The sequence below is a fragment of the Ovis canadensis genome, chromosome X (assembly GCF_042477335.2).
Source record: "Ovis canadensis isolate MfBH-ARS-UI-01 breed Bighorn chromosome X, ARS-UI_OviCan_v2, whole genome shotgun sequence".
NCBI lineage: Eukaryota > Metazoa > Chordata > Mammalia > Artiodactyla > Bovidae > Ovis > Ovis canadensis.
In genome coordinates, this window is record NC_091727.1 from 57,494,907 (window position 1) to 57,518,213 (window position 23,307).

Here is a 23,307-nt window from a genome sequence, read left to right on the forward strand (position 1 = left end):
AATCTTTTTGGCCACTGGCATGTGGGATCTTAGTTCCCTGACCAGGGATCAAACCTCACCACCTGCATTGGCATCTCAGAGTTTAAACCAATAGACCACCAGGGAAGTCCAAGCCAAGCAAAGTTTGGACACAGTATTTTGACTACCATCAGATTAAAAACAAAAGGAACTGCATTGTACTGAAGCTATGGTAGTCTTGTTAAACACAATATTTTGACTAGAAACCAACAGGAATCTAAAGACAAAAGAAGCTGTAAAAAAGTATTGACCTCTAGTTGATAGATTTGTTTTTCATAGTTTATGGGTAAGCAATTCTGGAGTTAATGTGCATTATGATTACACAAATAAGTACATTTATTGTGGACAGTGGGAGATAGGTTTCTTTCTGTTGGAGAAGAATATGAAAAGTGAGGAAACTAAAATGAATCTTGTGTGTTGTGTTGAAATGGAAGTTATTAGTAGTGTACTTATGTTTTTAAAGTACATATACCTAAAAAATAAAAGGTACTTACCCCATGGTCCAGTGGTTAAGACTCCTTGCTTCCACTGCAGAGGGTGCAGGTTCTATTCCTGGTCAGGGAACTAAGATCCAACATGCCACACAGCATGACCAAAAAAATAAAAATAAAAAATATATATACCTATAGTAAAACACGTAACTAGATATAATAGATATGTGTGTATACATGAATTAGTCCATATACATGTATTTTTTGGCTCTGTACACTGAGACGGCATAGAAAAAATTACACTCTAGTAGCAATGAACACTTTCTCAACTGGGGCTAAAAAGGAATAATGTTGAGTCTGGTGCATCTTGTAATGCCAGAAAGCAAGGAAATGCTTTAAAAAAAAAAATGATGGGGCCATGTCAAAGGGACACAAAAGTCAACCTGAAGGAGCTTCCATTGGCTAAATCTGGGACAATTTGAGCATCAAAGGAAATAATGATACTGATTGATTATAATCTATGGAATAAAATAATGAGTCTGTACAGATCTAAACACATAAATGGGGAAGAAGAGAAAGCTCTTTCTTAAAGTAGATTAATAACTAACAAATATCAAAGGAATGTTGGTGTTAGGAAATCATTGATGGATGCTGAAGTCAATAGTTCAAAAATTTTATATCTAAAAACAGGATGATAAAGGAAAGGTGGCAAAATGTGAACAACTGATGAAGCTGGCAGAAGGGTACAGGTAATTTCCTTATGGGCTTCCCTGGTAGCTCAGACAGTAAAGGACCCGCCTGCAATGCGGGAGACCTGTGTTGAGTCCCTGGATTGGGAAGATCCCCTGGAGGAGGGCATGGCAATCCACTCCAGCATTCTTGCCTGGAGAATCCCCATGGACAGAGGAGCCTGGCGGGCTACAGTCCATGGGGTCAAAAAAGGTCGGACACAACTGAGTGACTAAGCACATTCCCTTATAGCATTCTTGCTTTTCTGTAAGTTTAAAATGGCATAAAATCGTTTTTCTCCTCTTCCCACTAAAAAGACAAAAAAGATAGAGAAAATAGGGCATATCCTAGTACCAGATATGTTGCTGCTAAACATGCTAATTTTTTTCTTTCCCAAATAAAAACTACTGCTTGGGTGGCAGGGTTTGCAGCAGTGGCCGGTAAGCACAAGAGACGTTTATAATGCATTTTAACACTTATTTAAATGTTCCTGATGTTTTGCTATCCTAGTTTTGTTTTTTAAGTGAAGCTTTCTCGTTTGATTCACTGCCATTCTTTCCTCACAGGTATTTTAAATTTATTGGTGGCTGGGCCCTTTACCTAACAGTATCATGTTAAAAAAAAAAAATCAGCGTCAAATCTTAAAACAAAACAAAACAAAACAAAACAAAACACGCCAAGGGCTTCACAAGAAACGGGATTCCCTTTTTGGGGTCACCCGGAGGAGGGCCGGAACAAGACACGCGCAAAGCTTCCGCTTTCATTTCCACTGTAAAGCCGACCATCTTCCTTAAAGGAGTACCGCGGAAGCGCGATTTTCGGTCGGCAAACACTTCCCTAGCGACGAGTCCCATGACACAGGAATGTCACAGTGTCGCATCACAATGAGTAGTCTAATGATAGCTCAAAAACCAGATCTAATGACCTGGATTCTGGTAAAATACTAAACTGCAATTCACTTAACCGGCCAGTTTTTTTTTTTTTTCTCTTGTCTCGGTTTCCAAAACGCTGAACTTCCGGAGTAGACTCCTCCCCCTCTACTCCTGCCCGGTGGTTTGGTCCGACCCAATTCTACTGACAGGAGAGACAAACCGCGTCGGCGCAGAAAGCTGTTGGGGGGGTGGGGGGGAGGAACATGGCGCAAGCTCTGTCAGAAGAGGAGTTTCAGCGGATGCAGGTACCGCTTGGCGGGGAAAAGCAGGCTAGGCGACGGGGGTGCGGGGAAGAGAGAAATTGTGCCACCAGTTTTGAGCAGGGGTTGGTTGGGATGGACCTTGAGTCTAAGGGGTCTGGAGAAGGGAAACTGAGGCTCCGAGTGGTGAGACTACTGGATTCCGAGAAACTGTTGGGCTCTCAGCAGTTGGATTCTGTTAGCCTTGTGGGTGGAAGAGAGATCTAGCGTGGGTGATACCTTACTGAGACTTGGAGGGGACGAGACCTTTGGGCTCGTGTGGGAGACACCCTAGGTGGGCGATTATATTGCTGAGCTTTGGGGGAAGGAGATCCTGAGAAGGCGAAACCATTTTGCCTGGAGAGGAAGGAAGCGGGCGTTTGGTTGTTTGCGTCATGGTGGGGGGAGCCCTGGAGAGGGCAATACCATTACTGGTGGGAGGTAGACATTTTTGTGGGAGATACCACTATGCCAGGGCACTGGGGAAAGACCCCACATGTTGTCATTGTTCCTGGGAGGTGGAGCTTCTGTGCAAGGGGTGGTACCATTGGATGATTAGGGGTGATCCCATTAGGGCTGGGGTGATGAAGGCCCTGAATGGGTAATACCATTAATCCTTGTTGGAGAGAGAACCAGAGGAGGTGAAAGAGTGATACCCTTGGACCACGTGGAGAGGAGATCACCGGGCTCTGGGAAGGTACCCTGAGTATTCTGACCACTTGATTCTTTTGGTGGGGCTCAGAGATGGGATGAAAGGCCAAAGGGGGCCCTTGTTGACATAGTTCCTTACTGGGGAAGACCATTGGATTTTGTGTGTGGGTAGACTCAAGGGGGGAAACCCTGTGTAGGGTCTGTGGGAGGACAGGAGGAACTCCAAGTGAAGACAGATAATCCATTCGTCCTTGAATGAAGGAAACCAGTTGTCACTGTGTGAAGGACCCTGAGGGTGGAAGGGCGAGATAATTGTACCATAAAAGGGGAAGGCCCTTGTAACTTGTGCATAAGGGTTATCCCATGTGAGTAAGGGTAATCCACCTAACCCATCCAAGGCCTTGTGGGGGGAAAAACCCTGAAGGGTATAGGTTCATCTCATTGGATCATGACTGGGAAGATCTTGTGGGGTGTAGGAGACCCTTGAGTGAGGAAGATTGATTCCATTAGTCATGAGTGAAGGGAAAACCATTGGACTCTGATGGATAGAGACTCTTAATTGGGTGCCAGGGGTGTTCTCATTGGATCAGGAGGAGAGGGTCCAGGAGTGGACAGGGGCAGGAAAGTTGTATAGGGGCCAAGCCCTCTCCCCTTTAGCAGACCATCCAGGGCTGGAGTCTAGTGCCATGGGAGAGAGGGAAAGGTCCTGGTGCTGTAAGGGATGGTCGTTCTGGGAAGAACTGGCCTCAGTGCCCTGCAGGGCTGGTAGGTAGGGGTATGCTGTTTGGAATGGCCCATACTTCACTTGTCCTCGATTCTTGAAAGGGATCTGGACATTTTGAGAGCCTTGCTTGTGGGAACCCCAGGGAGCCCGTTTTTACTCAGTGAAATTGGTCATTATACCAAATCCTCTTCCCTTGGGAAAGAGGGAAGAAGGCAGTGCCCTGCCCCCTACTCAGGCCAAGAGGATAGACAACACCTCTGATAGAAGACTGAAAAGTGTTTAGTGTGTGATGAGGCCAGCCAGGGTGAGGAGGCCAACTTCATCCTGAGGGCATGGAGAGCCATGGAACACACAGGAACAAGAGATGGACTGGGTCAGCACTGTGGCATCGCCTGGGGTCATAGTTGGACTGAAAGGGGAGAGGTGGAGGCAGCAGGGAGATGGGCGAGGCTGGCTGTGGTCATAAGTAGAACTGGAGAAGGTGGGACAGGGGCTGAGTGGCTGGACTCATTTGGGATGCAGCAGGCACAGGTCTTAAGAGTGACTAAAAAGGCACAAGAAGGGCAACAGGGTCTCTGGGGCTCAGAGGGTTGGTTCACTCCTCATGAAGGTAGGGGGCACATTCCTGCCAAGTCATTTCCTTCCATGCTTCCCTCTCAGGCTCAGCTACTAGAACTCCGGACAAACAACTACCAGCTTTCAGATGAACTACGCAAGAATGGTGTTGGTAAGCCAAGAGGGTCTCATTAGATGGGGGTGGCTCTGGGGGACAGAGGCCTGGCAGAAAGACCTTTCAGCTCCTTACCACTGACTGAAGCTGAGACTCCCTGCTTTCCCCACACCAGAACTCACCAGTCTTCGACAGAAGGTTGCCTACCTGGATAAGGAGTTCAACAAAGCTCAGAAGGTACCTCCCTCCACCTACTCACTCACCCAAGTTTCCCTGTAGCCGTCTGACTCATTCATTAGTCCAGTGAGCACCTGCAGTGAACCAGCATGTAACCTAATGTTACATGTTGTCATTAGTCATTCAGAAATTTCTCATGGAATTCTCCTTTGTTTGGTAATTTTATTTAATTTTGTTTAATTTATTGATTAATTTTCATTTACTCTTAATTCATTTTTAATTTCAACTACTTACTCAAAATAATCAAATCTATCAGTAAGTCACCTTGACTCTGCCTTCTGTCCTCCACTCATATTCCTGCCTTGTGCTCCTATTCCCCACCCCGTCCTGGTCCTGTTGGTAAAGTAAGACTAAACCTACCTCTCAGATCCTTTGAAGGTGAGATAGCATATAACCTGTCATGGCCCCTTAAGGCATTCAAGGCCCTCCTTTGTCTCTTTCTTCACTGCTCTGTCTCCAAGCATTGCACAATGTTGTACATAGTATGTGCTCCATAAACATTTGCTAGATGAAGGAATACAGAATGCAGAAAGTCTGGCAGTCAGAAAGCTGGGCTTCTCTGTCTTTGATAGGGTGCTGATTTCCCAAATTGGCAGTGTCCTCAGCTGCCCAGCAGAGGAACAGCAGTTTCCATGGTTCTTTGGAGGGATCCACATAGATATGTTTGGACAGATGTAGCAATGAAGCCATAATTTCTGAGCCCAGAGATCCAGCCTGTGAAGGGTTAAATACTATGACCCGTGAAAAGCTCAAGAGCTTAGAGGAAAGGGTGTAAGCAGGGTGCTCCTTACTCACTCACTCACTCCATTCCTTTAGGCTATAAATTGTTGCTCTGTGGTTCTGTGGTTATAGACACCTCCGTCCCTCAACCCCTGTTATCATTGTGCCCCCTTGACATTTGCCACAATTTCTCCATACCCTAGTGAAGGAGTCCATCTCTGTTCACCTTATCTCTCTTCCCATCCCCCTCACCTTTAGGCACTGAGCAAGAGCAAGAAAGCTCAGGTAAGGGGACCCCTGGCGGGTAAATGTGTCTGGTAGACTGCCTTAGAGGGGATGTTTCGGTATGCTGGGATCTCCTTGCACTGGCCTTTCTTTCTCTGTGTGTGCACTTGCATCTGTGACTGCCTCCCAGCCATGTGTTTTTGTGTCTGTCTTTTGTGTTCCTGTTTTGTCTCTCTGTGTGTGTCTTTCTCCCTTTTTCTTTATCCTCCTCTCTGAGCCTCTCTCAGTCTCTGTCTTCCTGTTCTTCTTGGACTCTTGTTTCTCTCCCCAACCTTCTCTTTGTCTTTCTTCCACCCGTTATCTCTGCCATTGTTTCATTTCTTCTTTCCCTTTCTTTGTCTCTCTTGACTCCTTTTTCCTTACTCCCCTGTTCCTCTCTCTTTTCCTGGTTCATTTCTTTCCCTGACCCCCTCTCTCTGTTCCATCCTCCCTCTGTTGACCTCTTTGTTCCTATCTCTCCATTGTCCTACTTTTTCTTTTTCTCTCTCTCCCCCTCCCCATCCCTCTGTCCTTCCTCTCTAACCTCCTTTCCCCATCTCTCTGTTTTCTTTCTCTCCAATTTCTATATACCCCTCTTTTCCTCTCATTCTCTCCCTTGTCTTTTTCTCCCGCCCTATCTCCTCTTTTATTCCTCCTTTATCTCTATTTCCCCTTGTATCTCTTGATTTCACCCATCCCATTCTCTGTACCCTGTGTTCTCCGCACAATGTCATTTTCTCCATTACTGTTTCTTTGCCCTATTGCTCCATCCTTTCTACCCTTGTTGGAGACCCGGCTTACATCTGCCACTGCAGGAAGTCGAGGGGCTGCTGAGTGAAAATGAGATGCTTCAGGCAAAGCTGCATAGCCAGGAGGAGGACTTCCGCTTGCAGAACAGCACACTTATGGCCGAGTTCAGCAAGGTGCAGGTGCCCTGGATAATTGAGGGGGGGGTGTGAGGGGTAGGGACCACATGGGCTATGGCTGGAGGGCTGCTGAGGGTGGTTGGACAGAGTCTGGCCCTGACTCACTGTCCATGGTGCTGAAACACGGCCTGGAACTGTGTTGGGGGGCAGTGGTTTGACAGATGGGACCACTCACTGCTGGGATTAGAAGGCCGCAAGCCTTAATGTCAGCTGGTTCTTGACCAGGTCACTCCTTTTCTTTGAGCTTCAAGTCTCCTGGTGTATATTTTGGAGCTGGTGCTATGCAGCCCCAGGTTATTGGGGGGTCTTAGGTAAAATTCTTATGCTTAGTATGGGATGGAAAGATGTTTAAGCTGCTTCCCTTTTCTCTCCTAAGTTTTTAGTGTCTTTTAAGGGGAGAAGTCTCATGGCAACAAAATAGGTATTTCCAAGGCTCTACCTGAGAATGTAGGGCTCGAGACTTCAAAAAAGGAAACAAAGCAAAGTATGTTTGTATGCAGGTACGATACCAGAGGCAATTTAGTAAGTAATAGTAAAGATCTAGAAGGCCTCGATTAAACTCTCAGCTCTGCCTTTTACTAACTGTAAGCTTGAACAGTTCACTTAAGCTCCATGTTTCTTGGTTCCCAAATGTTAAAATGGAAAAGCTGATGATGACAGTACCTGCCTGGCAGGGCTTTTGTGCGAACTGAATCAGCTAATGTCTGCAAACCACTTAGAACAGTCTTGCACATAGTATCAGCTTATGTTGGTGTTAGCTGCTGATAATACTCTTTTATTAGTTCATTTTCCCTCTAAAATATTTCTTGACTATTCAAAAGGTTTATCCTGTGGCCTTGCCCTGCCTCAGCCCTTACCACCTATTACCTGCTCTACTCCCACAGCCTCCTTGCTGTTTCCTCACTTCCAACTTCTTGTACCAGGCCTGGTCTAAAGAGTGTTCTGACCTGCAGGTCTTACCACATTGCTTCTTTCCACAATACCTCCCAGTGGGTCCTTGTCCCCCAAAATTCAGAACCCCTGGTGCTGACATAACAGCTGATGTCATTGCCTCACTTTTCACTGCTTCCTTCAGCCTCAGTGGTATCATGGTTCTTGCTGGGTGAGGTGGGGCAGTTATTCCTCCAGAAATCCAGCTCGTGTTTCTCAGCACCTGCCCTGAGCTGGGCACTGGGCCAAGTATAGAACCTCCTTCACACTCCCCCTCCTCCTTCTAGAAGCTAAAAGTGCTCACAGGGAGGCCTGAGTTCAAGGTCTGTCTCTGCCACTTATTTGCCAAGATATTTCAGCTCAGTTGTTCCTTCAACAAATAGTTACTGAGCCCCCACTGTGTGCTCTGTGTTCTGGAAATAGTTGTAAGCAGTACAGAATAGTCTTCCTTCTTGGGTAGCTTGTATTTCTGGGAGTAGAATGGGAGAAAAGATGATAATATAGTAGACAAATAATAGCACTGATAGTTGACAGTTATATTGAATTTACTGTGTGCCGGATCCTATTTGGGCTTCCCTCATAGCTCAGGCAGTAAAGAATCTGCCTGCAATGCAGGAGACCTGGGTTCGATTCCTGGGTCAGGAAGATCCTCTGGGGAAGGAAATGGCAAACCACTCCAGTATTCTTGCCTGGAGAATCCCATGGACAGAGGATCCTGGCAGGCTGCAGCCCATGGGGTCACAAAGAGTCAGACACGATTGAACGAGTAGGTCCTGTTTGTTGTGCTTTACATTATTCACTCATTTAATTCTCTTGGCAAAATGATGAGATATCATTACTGTCAGGAAAACAGTCCCAGAGAGATGAAAAAACTTGTGCCAAGATCAAATGGCAGAGTAGAAATTCACATGCAAGCAGTCTGGCTTTGGAATCCGTGCTTGTGACCCTATGTTATGAAATAAAATTTAATTGTGAATCACAATTTATGATTCAAAATTTTTCAGAGATGTAAGAAATTAAAATCATATTAGGTAAATTTAATTGCAGTTTGTGCTAAGTAAGAAAGAAGTGAACAAAACGCCTTGCTAGCAAATATTATAGTTTCTGTGTTGGGGAATATTACTTGAAAGGTGACGTTTGAGCAGAGCACTGGTGGTTGCAAAAAAGCCAGTCATATGAAGAACTGGATGAAAGGAATGGTGTTTTGGATAGAAAATAGGCCAGGCAATAAAATAAAAAATTCTCTGTAGGCCTCAGTATTCTCATCTGAAAATGGGGACAAAGGATCTTGTCAGGTCTACTGTCCAGTAGTTGAACAGGGGGCTGGCTTAGTTTGATTTGCATTGTATTCTTCATGAGCTCTCCCAGGGCTATTGATATGGAGCTGTGGGCAATACTGACCCTGGAAATGCTCTGAAAACTGTCTGTGGTGCCTTGGCTCCCAGATGCAGACTGCTCCACAGAAGAGGGCTGGCAATGGGGCCATCCATGATGTTGACATCTGGGACCAGCAACTTGTAGAGGAGGCTGAGGTCTTGAATTGTGACTGTGAGGTTGGGCGTGGGCAGGTGGAAAATTGTTCTCAGTATTCTCAAATCTTCTGTTACTCTTTCACTTCACAGCTGTGTGAATTTGAGGTTGTTTAACGTCTGTGCCTCAGTATCCTTATCTGTGTAGCCTCTACATCACAAGGGTGTTATGGGGACTAAATGAATTGTAAAGTACATAGACCAAGTGCTATGTATATTTCAGCAAATGCTGTTCTGATTCTTTGCTTTTCTGCCACCTCACCTGTCCCCTGCTCAGCTCTGCAGCCAGATGGAACAGCTGGAGCGGGAGAACCAGCAACTGAAGGCTGGGGCTGCCAGGGCAGGGGCTGCCCAAGCTGGGAGCCTTGTGGATGGGGAACTACTGAGACTGCAGGCGGAGAACACAGCCTTGCAGAAGAATGTGGCAGGTGTGTGGACACCCTGCTGGTAATGTGGGAACCTTGGGACTTGAGTCAGGTGTTGTCTTCCCTCAGAGAAGGGACAGGCTTCAGAATCAGGCTTGCCCCTGCCGTAAAGCAGTGTTATGACTTTGGACAAGCCATTTCACCTCTCTGAGCTAAAGCTTTGTCATCTACCAAGTGCATGCACCTGGAAAATTGTAATAGAGATAAGATGTGATCATCTTTCTGAGTTTAGTTCAGCACCTGATACCTGGCAAGTGATACAGATTAGCAGCTTGAACATCAGAAAATGTTTGCTAAATGGAGAAAGGGAAGGCAGAAGCGTTAGGAAGATTCTGAGCCGAAGTTGTCAGTGGGGTCTGGGATGAAAGCTGAAAGAAAACTTCATCGAGTGTGGGAGTGTCCTGATATGTGGACTTTTGGAGAGCAGGTGGGGCTTGTGGGGTGGTGGGTGATAGTTTGGTGATCAGGAGGGAGACTTTGTAGAATGTGGCTGGGAATTAGAGGTTGTAGAAGGATTCAGCTGTAAATGGAGGAGGGTGGGTATCACCATCACCTTGGAAGACTGGGTGGGGCTTAAGGATGGAATTGGGTCTTGGGAAACTAACTTGGGCTGATTTGATGGTAGATAGGCTTTCTGTGGTTGGTGGGGCTTAAAAGATTTGTGAGAAGTGGGGGCTGAACCTTGATTTTGTAGGCTTGTGACCATTGGAGCAGAGTTTCTGCTACTGAAAGCCAGTTCTCCCTCTATTTGAGGTGAGTTGAGGGTCTTCAAAGACTACCTCATCCATTATATGTCTGTTCTGCCCACTAGCCCTGCAGGAGCGCTATGGGAAAGAGGCTGGGAGGTCCCCAGCTGCCAGTGAGGGTGAAGGGGACCCCCCAGGGGGCCCAGCTTCCCCTGTCGTGGCCCCCATGCCATTGGCAGAAGTGGAGCTGAAATGGGAGATGGAGAAGGAGGAAAAGAGATTGCTCTGGGAGCAACTGCAAGGCTTGAAGGTGAATCTGGGTCTGTTGGGGCTGGGGTGCCAGAAGGCAGGTGGATGCCCTAGCTCTGCCTGGTGATGTCTGTGACATTACCATCTTGTGGGCTGATGGATTAGGAGGGCAGGGAAAGGCACAGGCCCTACCTCCTGCCTTGCTGATAACAATTCCCTCCTTCATCCATTCTGGCAGACCTTGAAGCAGGCTGAAACATCCAGGCTGCAGGAAGAACTTGCTAAGGTGGGGCTGCTAAGCTTTCCCTGGACTTTGCCCTCACCCACTCCCTGCCTGCCATGCTTCCGTTAGTAGGATAGAGGGGCAGAGTATCTCCTCAAAGCCCAATTTCATCGTCTGTGAAATGCAGAGATACACATTTATGTCACAGATATGCTTTCAATATGATATGCGCTAATGTCCCCCTGTGTCTTGTGCTTGGCAGGTCCCATCCCATTCTTCTGTGTCCTCCCAGTTCTGCTTGTTCATTCATCTGTCCATCTATCCATCCAAGCATTTATAGACTGCTGGCTCTTAGGGACTTGAGACCCAGTGGTGAGGCAGCTAATTATGATCCTGCTTTCCAGGACTCCCAACCTAGCTATTCTATGATGTGGCCATCAGTCAATAGATTGGGGGCATATGTTGGGCTTTGGAGCCAGAGGAGCTGGGTAGACGTCATAGTTTTGCTGCCAACCAGCTGCCCAACCAAATTACTTAACCCTTCTGAGACTGTTTCCCCATTTGTAAAGCCAGTAGTGTTCACTTCTCAGGACAGTTTTGAGGATTCCGTGAGGTAACATAAGTAAATTCCAGTTTCCGGAAAGGCCTTAGTGGAAAGTGTCTGTAAACATGAAGTTAATTTTTGTCTTTATTAATATTATTCTCATTGTTATCACTTGTCTGTAACCCCTTCCCCAACCCCAGCTCTCCGAGAAGCTGAAAAAGAAACAAGAAAGGTAAGTTTCTTTTTTTCAGAGCTGGGGAGGAAGGGGTTTGGGGGGGATTAGGGAGGAGCTTGACTACTGGAACTGATCCATATACATCTATCTTTCTGTGCCTAGTTTTTGCCGTCTGCAGACAGAAAAGGAGACACTATTCAATGACAGCCGGTAACTACCAGGGTTGGGGATATTGGTGGATAATATGGCAGTGCCCAGCATGATTAACCGAAGATCCTGGGGCCAAACTGGGAGACTGGGCCTTGGGCTGTGGTCAGCACGTCTCCGCCTCCACCAATCACCCCCAGGAACAAGATTGAGGAGTTACAACAGCGGAAGGAGGCTGATCTCAAAGCCCAGTTGGCTCGAACTCAAAAGCTGCAGCAGGAGCTCGAGGCTGCCAATCAGGTGAGGGGCTGGTTTCTGAGATCACTGGGACAGGGACAGGGCTGCAAGTCTGGGGAGCTCTGAGGTCCACGGAGGCTAGCTGGGGAGTCTGATAATTCCTGTGTTAGAAATATAAGGACTGAATGGGTCCTGGACCCCCTAGGAGCTAGGAAAATGGAAACTGGGGAATCTTGAGAGCCCTAGGGGTTGGGCTAGGACTCTGCATGAATCAAAAATCTCAGAGGGGCTGAGGACTAGAGGGCTGTGTGCCACAAGTGTGGATGAATCTGAATTGCTGGGGTATTAGAGATAGGAATCTGAAGAAATCTGTGGTCAGTGGACTGGGACCAGGAATTGGAGTGAGTCTGAACTCTCCGGAGGCTGGGTAACTTTTAGAACTATGGACACAGCTGGGCCTGGAGGCTGAGTGCATTTGAGACCCTCAGAGCTTGGGAGCTGGTTTGGGTCTTGAGACACCTGGGTATTTGGATCATGTGAGCTGGGTGGTCCTGAGACTCCTGGGGGCTGTGGATAAAAAACTGGTGAGTCTGAGACATCCAGAGATTGGAGCAAAAGTCTGGGGAGGTTTGAGGCTCCTAAGGGTGGGGGGCTGGGTGACTTTAAAGTCGCTAGGTTTTCCTTTAGAGTGAATGTTGTCTGAGGTCTCTTGGACTGGGAGATATAGTGGCTGTGAGTCCAAGGCCCCTCGGAGCTGGGGACAGAAGTCTAGATAAAGCTGGGTCTTCAGTTAGCTGGGTCTAAAGATCCCCAGAGACTGGGGGCAGGAGTGGCAGGTGAGGTGTCAGTCTGAGACCTCACCAGGAGCTGGAAATTATGCAGTTGTATCAGTTTGAAACTTGAAGGATCTGGGGCTGTGAGTTTGGGTGGGTCAGAGACTCGTGGGGACTAGGGACATAGGAGTTGCATGTGTCTAAAACCCCTGAGGGTTGGGGTCAGGAGTCTGGGTGAAACTGTAGTCCCTGGGAGTTGAGCGTGTCTCAGAATCCTGAGGCCCCTGTGCTGGACTCTGGGTCAACGTGAGACCTCGTATGGTTGGGGGCTGAGTGAATTTGAGATCCCTAGGACTGTAGGTGTTTTCTGAGGTGCTTAGGACTGGGATGTATACAGGGGTGTGTGAGGCCCTTCGGGATAATGACCTAGAGCGTGGGTGAGCCTGAGATCACTGATAGCTGGGTAGCCCCAGACCCTCAAGTGCTGGCAACATGCTTCCCCCTTCCATAGAGGAGGTCTGTATGGTTATACGTACCCCAGGGGAGGCTGAGGTCTAGAATGGGCCCCCTTGACCTGGTCCCTACAGAGCTTGGCAGAGCTGAGAGATCAGCGGCAAGGGGAGCGCCTGGAGCATGCGGCAGCTCTGCGAGCCCTACAGGATCAGGTATATTGTACTGAGTGGGCTTGGGGAGGTGGGCTGAGGGCAGGTTGAGCGGGTACTGTGCAGGCAGGCAAGGACCCAGGGGTCCTGCTCCCCCTGGTCGTGGTTCTTGTGGGTGTGTGTATGTGTGTCCTTTCTTTCTTGGCTGCGGGTAGGTCCTGTCTTCTGGTTCTGGACCCACTCTCACTTGTTGTGGGGTGGGGCCAGGTGTCCCTCCAGAGTGCAGATGCGCAGGAGCAAGTGGAAGGACTTTTGACTGAGAATAATGCTCTGAGAACTAGCCTGGCTGCCCTGGAGCAGGTACAGGATACGTGGGAGCCCATGCTGATCCCTCCCTAGTTCCCCCGTCTCCCTCTGCTTGTGATCCCCATTGGGGTAGGGTCGCCTGGACTTCATGCTGTTCTCCTGCCTCTGCTTCTATTTCATTCTCAGCTTCTTTCTCTCGGCTTCCACCCCTCTTCTCTCTGGTCCCCCATCTCTGCTTTTCTTATATTCTAGTTTCTCATCGGTAAAAAGCCAAGAAGTGTACTAATCTTAAGTGTACATTCAGTGAATTTTCCCTGTCTGTATATTTATCTATCTCCATGCAACCACCACCCAGAGGAAGATATAGAGCATTTTCAGCATCCCAGAGGCCCCTATTAACCTTTTTTCAGTCAGTACTTCCCAGAAGTAAGCACTCCTCTGACCTTTAGCAACATAGATTAGTTTTGTTTGTTCTTCAACTTCATGTAAATGGAATCAGACACCCAATCTTATGTCTGGCCTCTTTCTTGAAGCATTCTATCTGTGAGGTTTATCCATATGTAGCACTAATCTGTTTTGCCATCTCTGTGTACTGTTTCATTGTATGAATATACCACATTTGTCCACTCCCCTCTTGATCACTTTGACTGATTTTCTCTTTGAAATTCTCTCTCTCCTCCTGGCTCTCTTTTCACCTCTCTCCCTGTCTCCCTGGGAACATCTAGTGACTGGCCCCTCGGGTCTCTTTCACTCCACTCCCATTACCACCATTCTTTCCAGATCCAAACAGCAAAGACCCAAGAACTGAATATGCTCCGGGAACAAACTGCTGGACTGACAGTTGAGTTGCAGCAGCGGCAGAGTCAGTATGAGGACCTCATGGGACAGAAAGATGACCTGAACTGCCAGCTCCAGGTGACAACTCTGGCTTGCACCTGTCTTCCCCTAGTTCCCTAGTTCTGGCTCAGTGGAACTTCCCATGAGGTGCGGTGGGAAGACCATGGAGTCAGGCAGACCTGGGTTCCAGTATGATTCCCGAGCTTATTAACACCAGTGTGTCCCAGACCAAGTCATTTCACTTGCGATTGAGCCTCTTCAGTTAGTTAGGATAGCCAATCTGATTTCATAATAGAAACCAGAATAATGGTGGGAGAATTAATGCTGAGGAGCAGCTAGGGGTCTCTGTATGTTTCTAATCTAGAAATGGAGAGACCATCATTCACTTGACCAGATGTATCTTGGGTGACCAGCACCTCCTGGGGGCTCTTTATCAAACTCACTCCCTTTGTCTCCACATTAGGAGTCATTGCGGGCCAATAGTCGGCTGCTGGAACAACTCCAGGAACTTGGGCAGGAGAAGGAGCAATTGATCCAGGAACTACAGGAGGCTCGGAAGGTGGGCAACACTGAGGGGGTCGCCCAGACGGCAGGGGCACAGGTGATGTGGGTCAACCCAAGGGAATGCGAGGGGGCAGAAAGTAGCCAGTTCTATGAGGAGGGGTAGGTGGCTTAGCCTGGTCAGTGTGGCTGGGGAAGAGGTGCACTTTGGCTTGTTCCTTTGCCCTTACTTATTTGGTTTTGGAGAGGAGGTTGACTGGCGTCCTCCTGCCTGGCCACCAGAGTGCTGAGAAGCGGAAGGCCATGTTGGATGAGCTGGCCATGGAGACGCTGCAGGAGAAGTCCCAGCACAAGGAAGAGCTGGGAGCAGTGCGACTACGGCATGAGAAGGAGGTGCTGGGGGTGCGGGCCCGCTACGAGCGTGAGCTCCGTGAGCTGCACGAAGACAAGAAGCGGCAGGAGGAGGAGCTGCGTGGGCAGATCCGTGAGGAGAAGGTGGGTGGATAGATGATGGTGCTCTTCTGCCTCTAAAACCTGGGGAGTGAAGCACTGCTGATGGGCCAGGGGGTGGCATGGGTGAGGTTCCCACCTCTCCACCTGGCCCATGGTGGCCGGCTCTCTCACAGGCCCGAACACGGGAACTGGAGACTCTTCAGCAGACGGTAGAAGAACTTCAAGCTCAGGTACACTCTATGGATGGAGCCAAGGGCTGGTTTGAACGGCGCTTGAAGGAGGCTGAGGTGAGTTGGTGCCTGAGGCTGCTCTGAAGCTGGTTTGGAGGGTACCCATGGCAAACCAAGGGACCAGGAGTGGTCAGGCCCTGGAAGTTTCTGAGATGCTCTGGACTTGAGCATCCTCACCGCACCCCCTGGTTCAATGGCACCCCTCTGGAGGGGAATGGGGCATGGTCATCAATCAGTAGGGCAGAATGTCAGCTGTGCAAATTTGAAAAGGCACCTCTTCCTTCTTAAACTGTGCTTCTGTCAGGAATTTATTGTAATACAATCATTCTACTTTTGTTCCAACCAGAACTTTTACTACCATTTTCTGGAAAACTGATGATAGTACATAAGAGGCTGTGTCACATGGCAGTGAAGAACATACAAGCTGGAGCCAGTTGTTTGCCTGGGTTAGAATCCTGGCTAGGCTGCTTTCTATTATAGTTGTGTGGCCTTGGACAAGTTATTTACTTCTCTGTGGCCGGTTCTCAACATCCATAAAAAAATGATAACAGTAATACTTGCTGTCTAGGTACTATGGGAGGGTTCTATAAAATGAGGTAATATATATAAAGTCCCAGGTGGCGCTAACGGTAAAAAACCTGCCTGCCAATGCAGGAGACGAAAAAGATGTGGGTTTGATCCCTGAGTCAGGAAGAGCCCCTGGAGGAGGAAATGGCAACCCACTCCAGTATTCTTGCCTGGAGAATCCCATGGACAGAGTAGCCTGGTGGGCTAGAGTCCATGGGGTTGCAAAGAGTTGGACACGACTGAAGCGACTTAGCATGCACAGCATTCCTGGCATTCAGTAGTGCTGTTATGTTTTATTAAATAAGATGTAAATGCAGATGTTGGTCCTCGATGTGACACTCCTGCATCCAGTGTTCCCTGTGGGAGTGTCTTCTCTGCACACCCAGGGGCCCCCTGCAGTCCCTTACCCTCCTCACTGGGCGTGATGTTCTCTGGGGGGCTGTGTTCAGACCTGGGACTTGTCTTGTAGGAATCTCTGCAGCAGCAGCAACAGGAACAAGAGGAAGCCCTCAGGCAGTGTCAGGAGCAGCACGCCAGCGAGCTGAAGGTGCCTATTGTATGACGGCATTTCTCTCTGGTGGGAGGACTGAGGTTTCCCAGGCCTTGGCCTGAGCTGCCTTCTGCTTTGCAGAGCAAGGAGGAGGAACTACAGGGTGTGCAGGAGCAGCTCCGACAGGCCCAGGAGGAGCGGGACTGTCACCTGAAGACCATCAACAGCCTGAAGCAGGTCCCTGGTCCCTCCTGAGCCCTTGAAACACCCTGGGGATCAGCATGCAGTGGTGGGGCAGGGAGGGAGCACACTACAGGCGGCCATGCTGGCACCCGCAGCCACGCTGTCTCTCTCCCACAGGAAGTGAAGGACACCGTGGATGGGCAGCGAATCCTGGAAAAGAAGGGCAGTGCTGCGGTATGACAGCACATGCTTGGGAGGCTTTCACGCGTGGCCCACTCCTGCCCTGTGGTGCCCCCACCTGTGGGCCCACCAGGCCTCAGCCCCCCTCTTTCTGCCTTTCCCCACAGCTCAAGGACCTCAAACGGCAGCTGCACCTAGAGCGGAAACGGGCAGATAAGCTGCAGGAGCGGCTGCAAGACATTCTCACGAACAGCAAGAGCCGCTCAGGTGAAGGGCCCAGAGCACAGGGGAGGCTGAGGTGTGGGGAGGCATAGCCTGGGCCTGAAGGCTGGGGCCGCTTCCTGTACTTCATTCTGTAGAGCACTCCTGTGTGTTCTGTCCCTCTTGAACTTTCTTTTACCCTTTCTCTGCATCTCTCCCTCCTCTGTTTCTCTCTCTCTGCATTCTCTCTCTGGGCTCTCCCTCCTTTTTGCTGTGTCTCTTCTGTTTCTATCTCTGCCTCCTCATTTCATCTCTATCTGCCTTTCTCTCCCAGCTTTCCCTCTCTAGTTCTCTCTTTTTCTCATCCTGGTCTTTTCTTCTCTCTGTTCCTTTGTCTCTCTCCCTCCTCAGTCTCTCTCATCTGTCTTTGTCTCTGTGTCCTCACGACCCCTCATACACCCCCACACCTCACCTAGTATCTCTCAGTCTCTTGTGTTCATTCTCTCATTCTGTAAATATGGACTGAGCCCTCACACTCACATCTGGGGTCCCTGATAGGACCCCCCCGCCCCAAGTCTCAGTCCTCCAGAAGTTTCCTGTTGAGCTGGGGAGACAGACTTACAATCAGGTAGCAGAACTACCATGTGATTCTTATGCAGTTAAAGTCTACATTATTTCTGCCACTTAAGGCAGAAGATAAAACAGAAAAATTTGAGTTGCCTCAGACTTTTTTTTACTTTAACAAAGAAATGGCCTAAAACGGTGTTTAAATAAATAAGTTGCAGTGATGGCTCTGGTGTAGTTCCTGTATCACAAGTGAGAGAAAACTTGCTGCCTGTCCCTCCCCAGCCACCCTGCTCTTGCTGGAGATCCTTGGCTTGTTGTGTCAGCCCCTCTCCCTGACACTCAGAAGCAGCTGCAGGAACAGAGGCACATGCTTAGTGGCTGTGTTTCAAATGATCTGTCAAAAACGGGTGTGCTGCTGCTACTGCTAAATCGCATCAGTCGTGTCCGACTCTGTGCGACCCCATAGACGGCAGCCCACCAGGCTCCCCTGTCCCTGGGATTCTCCAGGCAAGGACACTGGAGTGGGTTGCCATTTCCTTCTCCAATGCATGAAAATGAAAGATGAAAGTGGAGTCGCTCAGTCGTGTCCGACTCTTAGTGACCCCATGGACTGCAGCATACCAGGCTCCTCGTCCATGGGATTTTCCAGGCAAGAGTACTGGAGTGAGGTGCCATTGCCTTCTCCAAAATGGGTGTATTTCTCACCAAATCACTGTCTCACTGAGGGACTCAGTCTCCTGAAGTTACCTCTCATTATAAGGCAGGACTTTTATTTCTTTCTGTTGCAAGTTGGTGTACAAATCAATAAACAGATTCAAACTGTGTGCCATACGTTCTATTTGTCCATTAGGAAAGTCAGATTTGGGTGTATGCCTATGAGTCTATCACCATCTTTTCTCTCTGTGTCACTACTCTGACTTGTGTCCTAAACCAGTATCTCTGTTAGCCTCTATCATCTGCTCTGGCTTGCTGTCTGTCTGGGGTCTTTTCTCTGCACGTGCAGGTGCCCCTGTGCCCTCTCCAGCTATGGTGTATCTTGAGTCTGAGTGCATACGCCAGTTTATGCCCATTTGTGCCTGCATCGCCTCTTTCTCCCCATCTTCACCTTTGTTTCACTTCTGGTGTGTGTTTGCCTAGAGAAACAGCTCTTTTTTCTATTTCTGCCTTTCCCTATCCTACTGTCTGCATCATGCCTGAGTGTCTCTTTGCCTCTCTCCATCTCTGTCAAATCTATTTCTGCCTCTTCCTGCCCTGGGACCCTGGGGGATTGGGGCTCAGATTTCTCTTCCCTCTCTGCCCAGGGCTCGAGGAGTTGGTTCTCTCAGAGATGAACTCACCAAGCCGGACCCAGACTGGGGACAGCAGTAGCGTCTCCTCCTTTAGCTACCGCGAGATCTTGCGGGAGAAGGAGAGCTCAACTGTTCCAGCAAGGGTAAGGGGCAGGGAAGAACCTATAGCCCCAGCTTCTACCCAGATTCTGGGCCCAGCACACATATATTCTTGTCAAGTTTTCCTCAAGCTCACAAACTTGGATACAGATTGCTAAATGGAGGATGAACAAATTATTTTCTCTGACCCTCTGTTTCATCATCTCTGGGCTAATTCTACCTTTCCTGGTGCCATAAAATACGTGGCTCATAGTAGGTGCATTATCCATGTGGGAGATCCTTTCTTCCCCCAATTCATAGTTATCATTTATTATTGTCTATGTCAGCTTCCTTGCCAGACCCTTATATTTGGAAATAACTTTCTTTAATCATTCTATAAGTAGTTTGTGTATATTGTAGAGGGGCTTCCTTGGTGTGGTGGCTCAGTGGTAAAGAATCTGCCTGCAATGTAGGAGACACAGGAGACCCAGGCTTGATCCCTGGGTTGGGAAGATCCCCTGGAGGAGGGCACGGCAACCCACACCAATATTCTTACCTGGAGAATCCCTTGGATAGAGGAGCCTGGTGGGCTACAGTCCATAGGATCACAAAGAGTTGGATATGACTGAAGCAACTGAGCATGCATGCACATACATTGTAGGAAAATTAAAAAAGACACAGCAAAGATTTTTTTTTAATCCAAGGAAATCACATCTTTACCTCCAGAGATCACCACTATAAATTCTTAGTTCATACCCTTCTAGACCCCTCTCTTTCTTTAAACCTAAATAAGATTGCAAGTAACCAACTGATCTCTACCATCCTAATTGGTAAATGTTCAAGTGATGTGGGTTTGATCCCTGGGTCAGGAAGATCCCCTGGAGGAGGAAATGTCTACCCACTCTAGTATTCTTGCCCGGAGAATTCCATGGACAGAGGAGCCTAGCGGGGTATATTCCATGGGGTTGCAAAGAGTCGGACACAACTGAGCACTCACACATCTTCTGTAGTACTTTGACCTTAATCAGATTTCTTTAGTTGGTCCCCAAATGTCCTTTATTGCTGGTCTTATGAAAACCAGCATTCAATTTCGAGCACACTTGTTGCATCTGGTTGCTTTATGTCCCTTGAATCTCTTGAATCGAGTGTGATCCCTCATTTTCATGACATCAACCTGTAGAAGAGACCAGCCCAGTTAACCTGCAGAAAGTGTCCCACCTTTGGGATTTTCCTGTGGGCTTCCTGGTGGTGTCATTTAGTTTGTTATTCTCTCCCCTGATTCTCCTGCCAACTGGGAGAACTCAGGGGCCCCAGGCTCTCCCTTCATGATCTCAATAAGTCTATACTGTGTGTGGTGTGATGGTTCCTGTCTCCCTCTTTAGGCAAAGGGGGATCCAGAGTCTCTGAGGGTGCCAAGACTTGTCTATAGTTTGCAGCCCCAGTTGCAAAGGCCACCCCCGGCTTGGTTCTCCTCAGTCCCGGATCCTATCTGGGGTGACATTGCTGAGCCTGGGCTGGCCTCTCCCCTACTCTTCCCTGCAGTCCTTATCCAGCAGTCCTCAGGCCCAGCCCCCACGGCCAGCAGAGCTGTCAGATGAGGAAGTGGCTGAGCTCTTTCAGCGCCTGGCAGAGATGCAGCAGGAGAAATGGATGCTGGAGGAGAAGGTGCCATCTGCTTGCTTGTCCCTGCTTGGCCTTCCTTGGCAAGGAGGCTGGGGTGGCAGGAGTTGGGGGTGGACATGGGGCAGTATCTGGCCAGGCCCCTCCTCCTGGGTGAACATGCTGCAGTTTAGGGTCTGAGGTGGGCTGGGCCACCCTGCAGGTGAAGCACCTGGAGGTGAGCAGTGCGTCCATGGCAGAGGACCTCTGCCGGAAGAGTGCCATCATTGAGACCTATGTCATGGACAGCCGGATTGGTTAGTGCTCCCTCCCCAGCCCTCACCCCTCATCCAGCCCCTCACCTGCCCCTGCCTTCCCTGCCATCCAGAGCTGTGGCCTCTCTCTTCTGATGGAACTCACCAAAGTTATTGCAAAGACCACAGGTGGTGGAGTGGGGAGCCAGGCAGGCCAGGACCTTACTGCCTTCCTCTCTACCCCATCTCTCTTCTCGGTTCCTCCCTCTTGTCTGAGGCTCTGCCACCCTCCTATCTTGAGCGTCTTTCCTTCCCATTCTTCTTTCTCCTCCCGGTGTTTCTTCTGCTTTCTCTCCCTTCTCTTCTTTCTGCCTCATCCCCGCCCCCCTTCATTATGGCTCACTGTTCCTACTGCCTGTCTAAATGGTTCCACCTCTGGAAATTTTCATTCTCTGGATGCATAGCCCTTTTAGGGTCCTTCCCTCCTCCCTGCTCTTCCTCCCCTCTCCTCCTCTTCCTCTTCCTTCCCCCACCCCCATCTTTGTTTCTTTTGTCCCTTTCTTTCAGACCTTCTCCTCTCCCTGTTTTATTAAATCTTAATCAGAACAATACCACTTGACACGTGCTGAGAGCTGACTGTGTTGCACACAGTCATAGGCATTTTTCCATGAGTTAGTTCTTATCCTGATTTCTCAGGGCTGCACAGCTAGTAAGTGAAGCCAGGGTCTCACATGGCAAAGCCTCTGCCCCTCCATTAGGCTTCTCCTCCCAGTCTTCTCCCCTACTCCCTGCTTCCCTCTTTCCTGTTCTGTTTCTGTCCGTCTTGGCCAAGGGGGTGGTTCTCAGCTTGGGTCCTTGCAGATGTATCTGTGGCAGCAGGCCACACAGACCGCAGCGGGCTGGGCAGTGTCCTGAGAGACCTAGTGAAGCCAGGTGACGAGAACCTTCGGGAGATGAACAAGAAGCTACAGAACATGCTGGAAGAGCAGTTGACCAAGAATATGCATTTGCACAAGGCAAGTGTGGCCTACCAACCCACCCCTTTGTCTAGCCACACAGCCCCTGGGTCATCTGCCAGTTCCCCCTTCACCTACCCCGTTCACCAGGTGCTCCTTCCCCCTCATCTTCCCATCATCCAGTCAACGTACTCACTCTCAGTTTTAGTCTTTCACTCTTCCTTCTGTCCTTGTATCCATGCACTCATCCAGTCATACACATTCAGCCACTCTCCCATCAGCCCACCGGCTCTTTGCCCATCTGCCTTGCGACCTGTCTGATCATCTGCACATATCTTTGCATCCATTTCCTGACATCTCTCTCACCTAATCATCAGTCACCCCTTGTCTTGCCTTTCGCCCACCCGCCCAGCAATCTGCCTGCCCACCTGTTATCCTCCATCTATCCTCTGAACAGTTCATCTGTCCACCTATTTGCCTACCATGGATCTCCCATGAATTCACCCATGTGTCCACTCACCCACCCTGCCATCCAAGTATTTCCCCATCTCAGGGTAAGTCAGAAAGGATACAGGTCCGGGCCCTACCTCGGAGAAGCAAGCTCACTATTTAGTAGACAAGAAGGTGGTGGGGATGGGGTACAGCGGATGATCCACTCCCATGTCCATATCCCTGGCTCTAGGCACCCCTCACCCCCTCACACACAGCACACACACCTTCCCTGAGCCCAGCCCACTGCTGGGACCTCTGGGATTTCTTCAAATACTTTCCTGTCTCAAGCTAGACATACCTGGAGATCAAGGGGATGAGATGAATGACACCCAGGCTTGGTGAGGGTGCCATCTCCTGCCACCTTCTCTGACCCCTGATGGCTCCTTTGTTTCTTAGGACATGGAAGTTCTGTCCCAGGAAATTGTGCGGCTCAGCAAGGAGTGTGTGGGGTCCCCCGACCCCGACCTAGAACCAGGAGAAGCCAGCTAAAGACCTGCAGGCTGCACCCACTCCCTTCCTTCTGTGGCTCCCAGGACACCATTCCCTTGGGCTGTGGTGGGAAAATGGGGGCTGGGGCCAATATCAAATAGGTTGGGAGACTGGACATTAAAGGGGTTGGAGGCCTGATGGCTGGTGTCAGTGACCCTGTCTTAGGGCTGAGGCCCCTGGGGAATGGGGAATCCTGAGGGGAGGGGCAGGGTTTTCTCTTCCTCCTTGGTCCTGGCTCCCAGGGGCCTTTGCCTTCATCTCTGCATGAGTTCTCCCTCTAAGAGACCAACTCTTTTTAATTTAATTTTATTTTTTAATTTATGTCTGGAAGCCTGGCTACTCTGCACTTGGGATTGGGGATGTTGGGTGGGGCATGGTCCATGTTCAGCGTTCTAGCAATGTGTGTGTGTGTAACGGCTGTGCAGCCAAAATACCATCTGGCCAGATGGGCCCACCCACTCACTGTCTGCTCTGATTCTTTCCAACTATGAGGGATGTGCTTAGGGTAGGGAGGTTACTGGAAGGGGGAGGGTGGTCACTGGGTGCACCTTTACTCTCTTCCCCCACCCTCAGC

At 49.2% G+C, this 23,307-nt stretch overlaps 1 protein-coding gene across 2 annotated transcripts; it reads left to right on the plus strand.

The window, feature by feature from the left end:
• Nucleotides 1-1,946: 1,946 nt before the first annotated feature.
• Nucleotides 1,947-23,192, plus strand: GRIPAP1 (GRIP1 associated protein 1). Of its 2 annotated transcripts, XM_070290069.1 has the most exons (27): nt 2,299-2,355; nt 2,924-3,046; nt 4,385-4,451; nt 4,570-4,631; nt 5,610-5,636; nt 6,431-6,538; nt 9,278-9,428; nt 10,237-10,421; nt 10,599-10,646; nt 11,328-11,359; nt 11,465-11,512; nt 11,650-11,749; nt 13,047-13,124; nt 13,329-13,421; nt 14,148-14,282; nt 14,668-14,763; nt 14,988-15,200; nt 15,332-15,445; nt 16,425-16,502; nt 16,587-16,682; nt 16,806-16,862; nt 16,976-17,075; nt 18,878-19,008; nt 20,486-20,608; nt 20,766-20,859; nt 21,658-21,812; nt 22,641-23,192. In XM_070290069.1, the coding sequence occupies exons 1-27, from the start codon at nt 2,314-2,316 to the stop codon at nt 22,731-22,733; spliced, it is 2,649 nt and encodes an 882-aa protein (XP_070146170.1). In that variant the 5' UTR covers nt 2,299-2,313; the 3' UTR covers nt 22,734-23,192. The 2 variants fall into 2 exon arrangements, with proteins under 2 accessions (XP_070146171.1, XP_070146170.1); XM_070290070.1 differs by lacking the exon at nt 2,924-3,046 and having other exon boundaries at nt 1,947-2,355.
• The last annotated feature ends 115 nt before the right edge of the window (nt 23,193-23,307 follow it).

Coding starts and splice junctions, on each gene's coding strand:
- GRIPAP1 (XM_070290069.1), top strand. CDS start 2,314: ATGGCGCAAGCTCTGTCAGAAGAGGAGTTTCAGCGGATGCAG. Junction 9,429..10,236: donor CTTGCAGAAGAATGTGGCAG/GTGTGTGGACAC, acceptor TCTGCCCACTAG/CCCTGCAGGAGCGCTATGGG. Junction 11,750..13,046: donor AGCTCGAGGCTGCCAATCAG/GTGAGGGGCTGG, acceptor TGGTCCCTACAG/AGCTTGGCAGAGCTGAGAGA.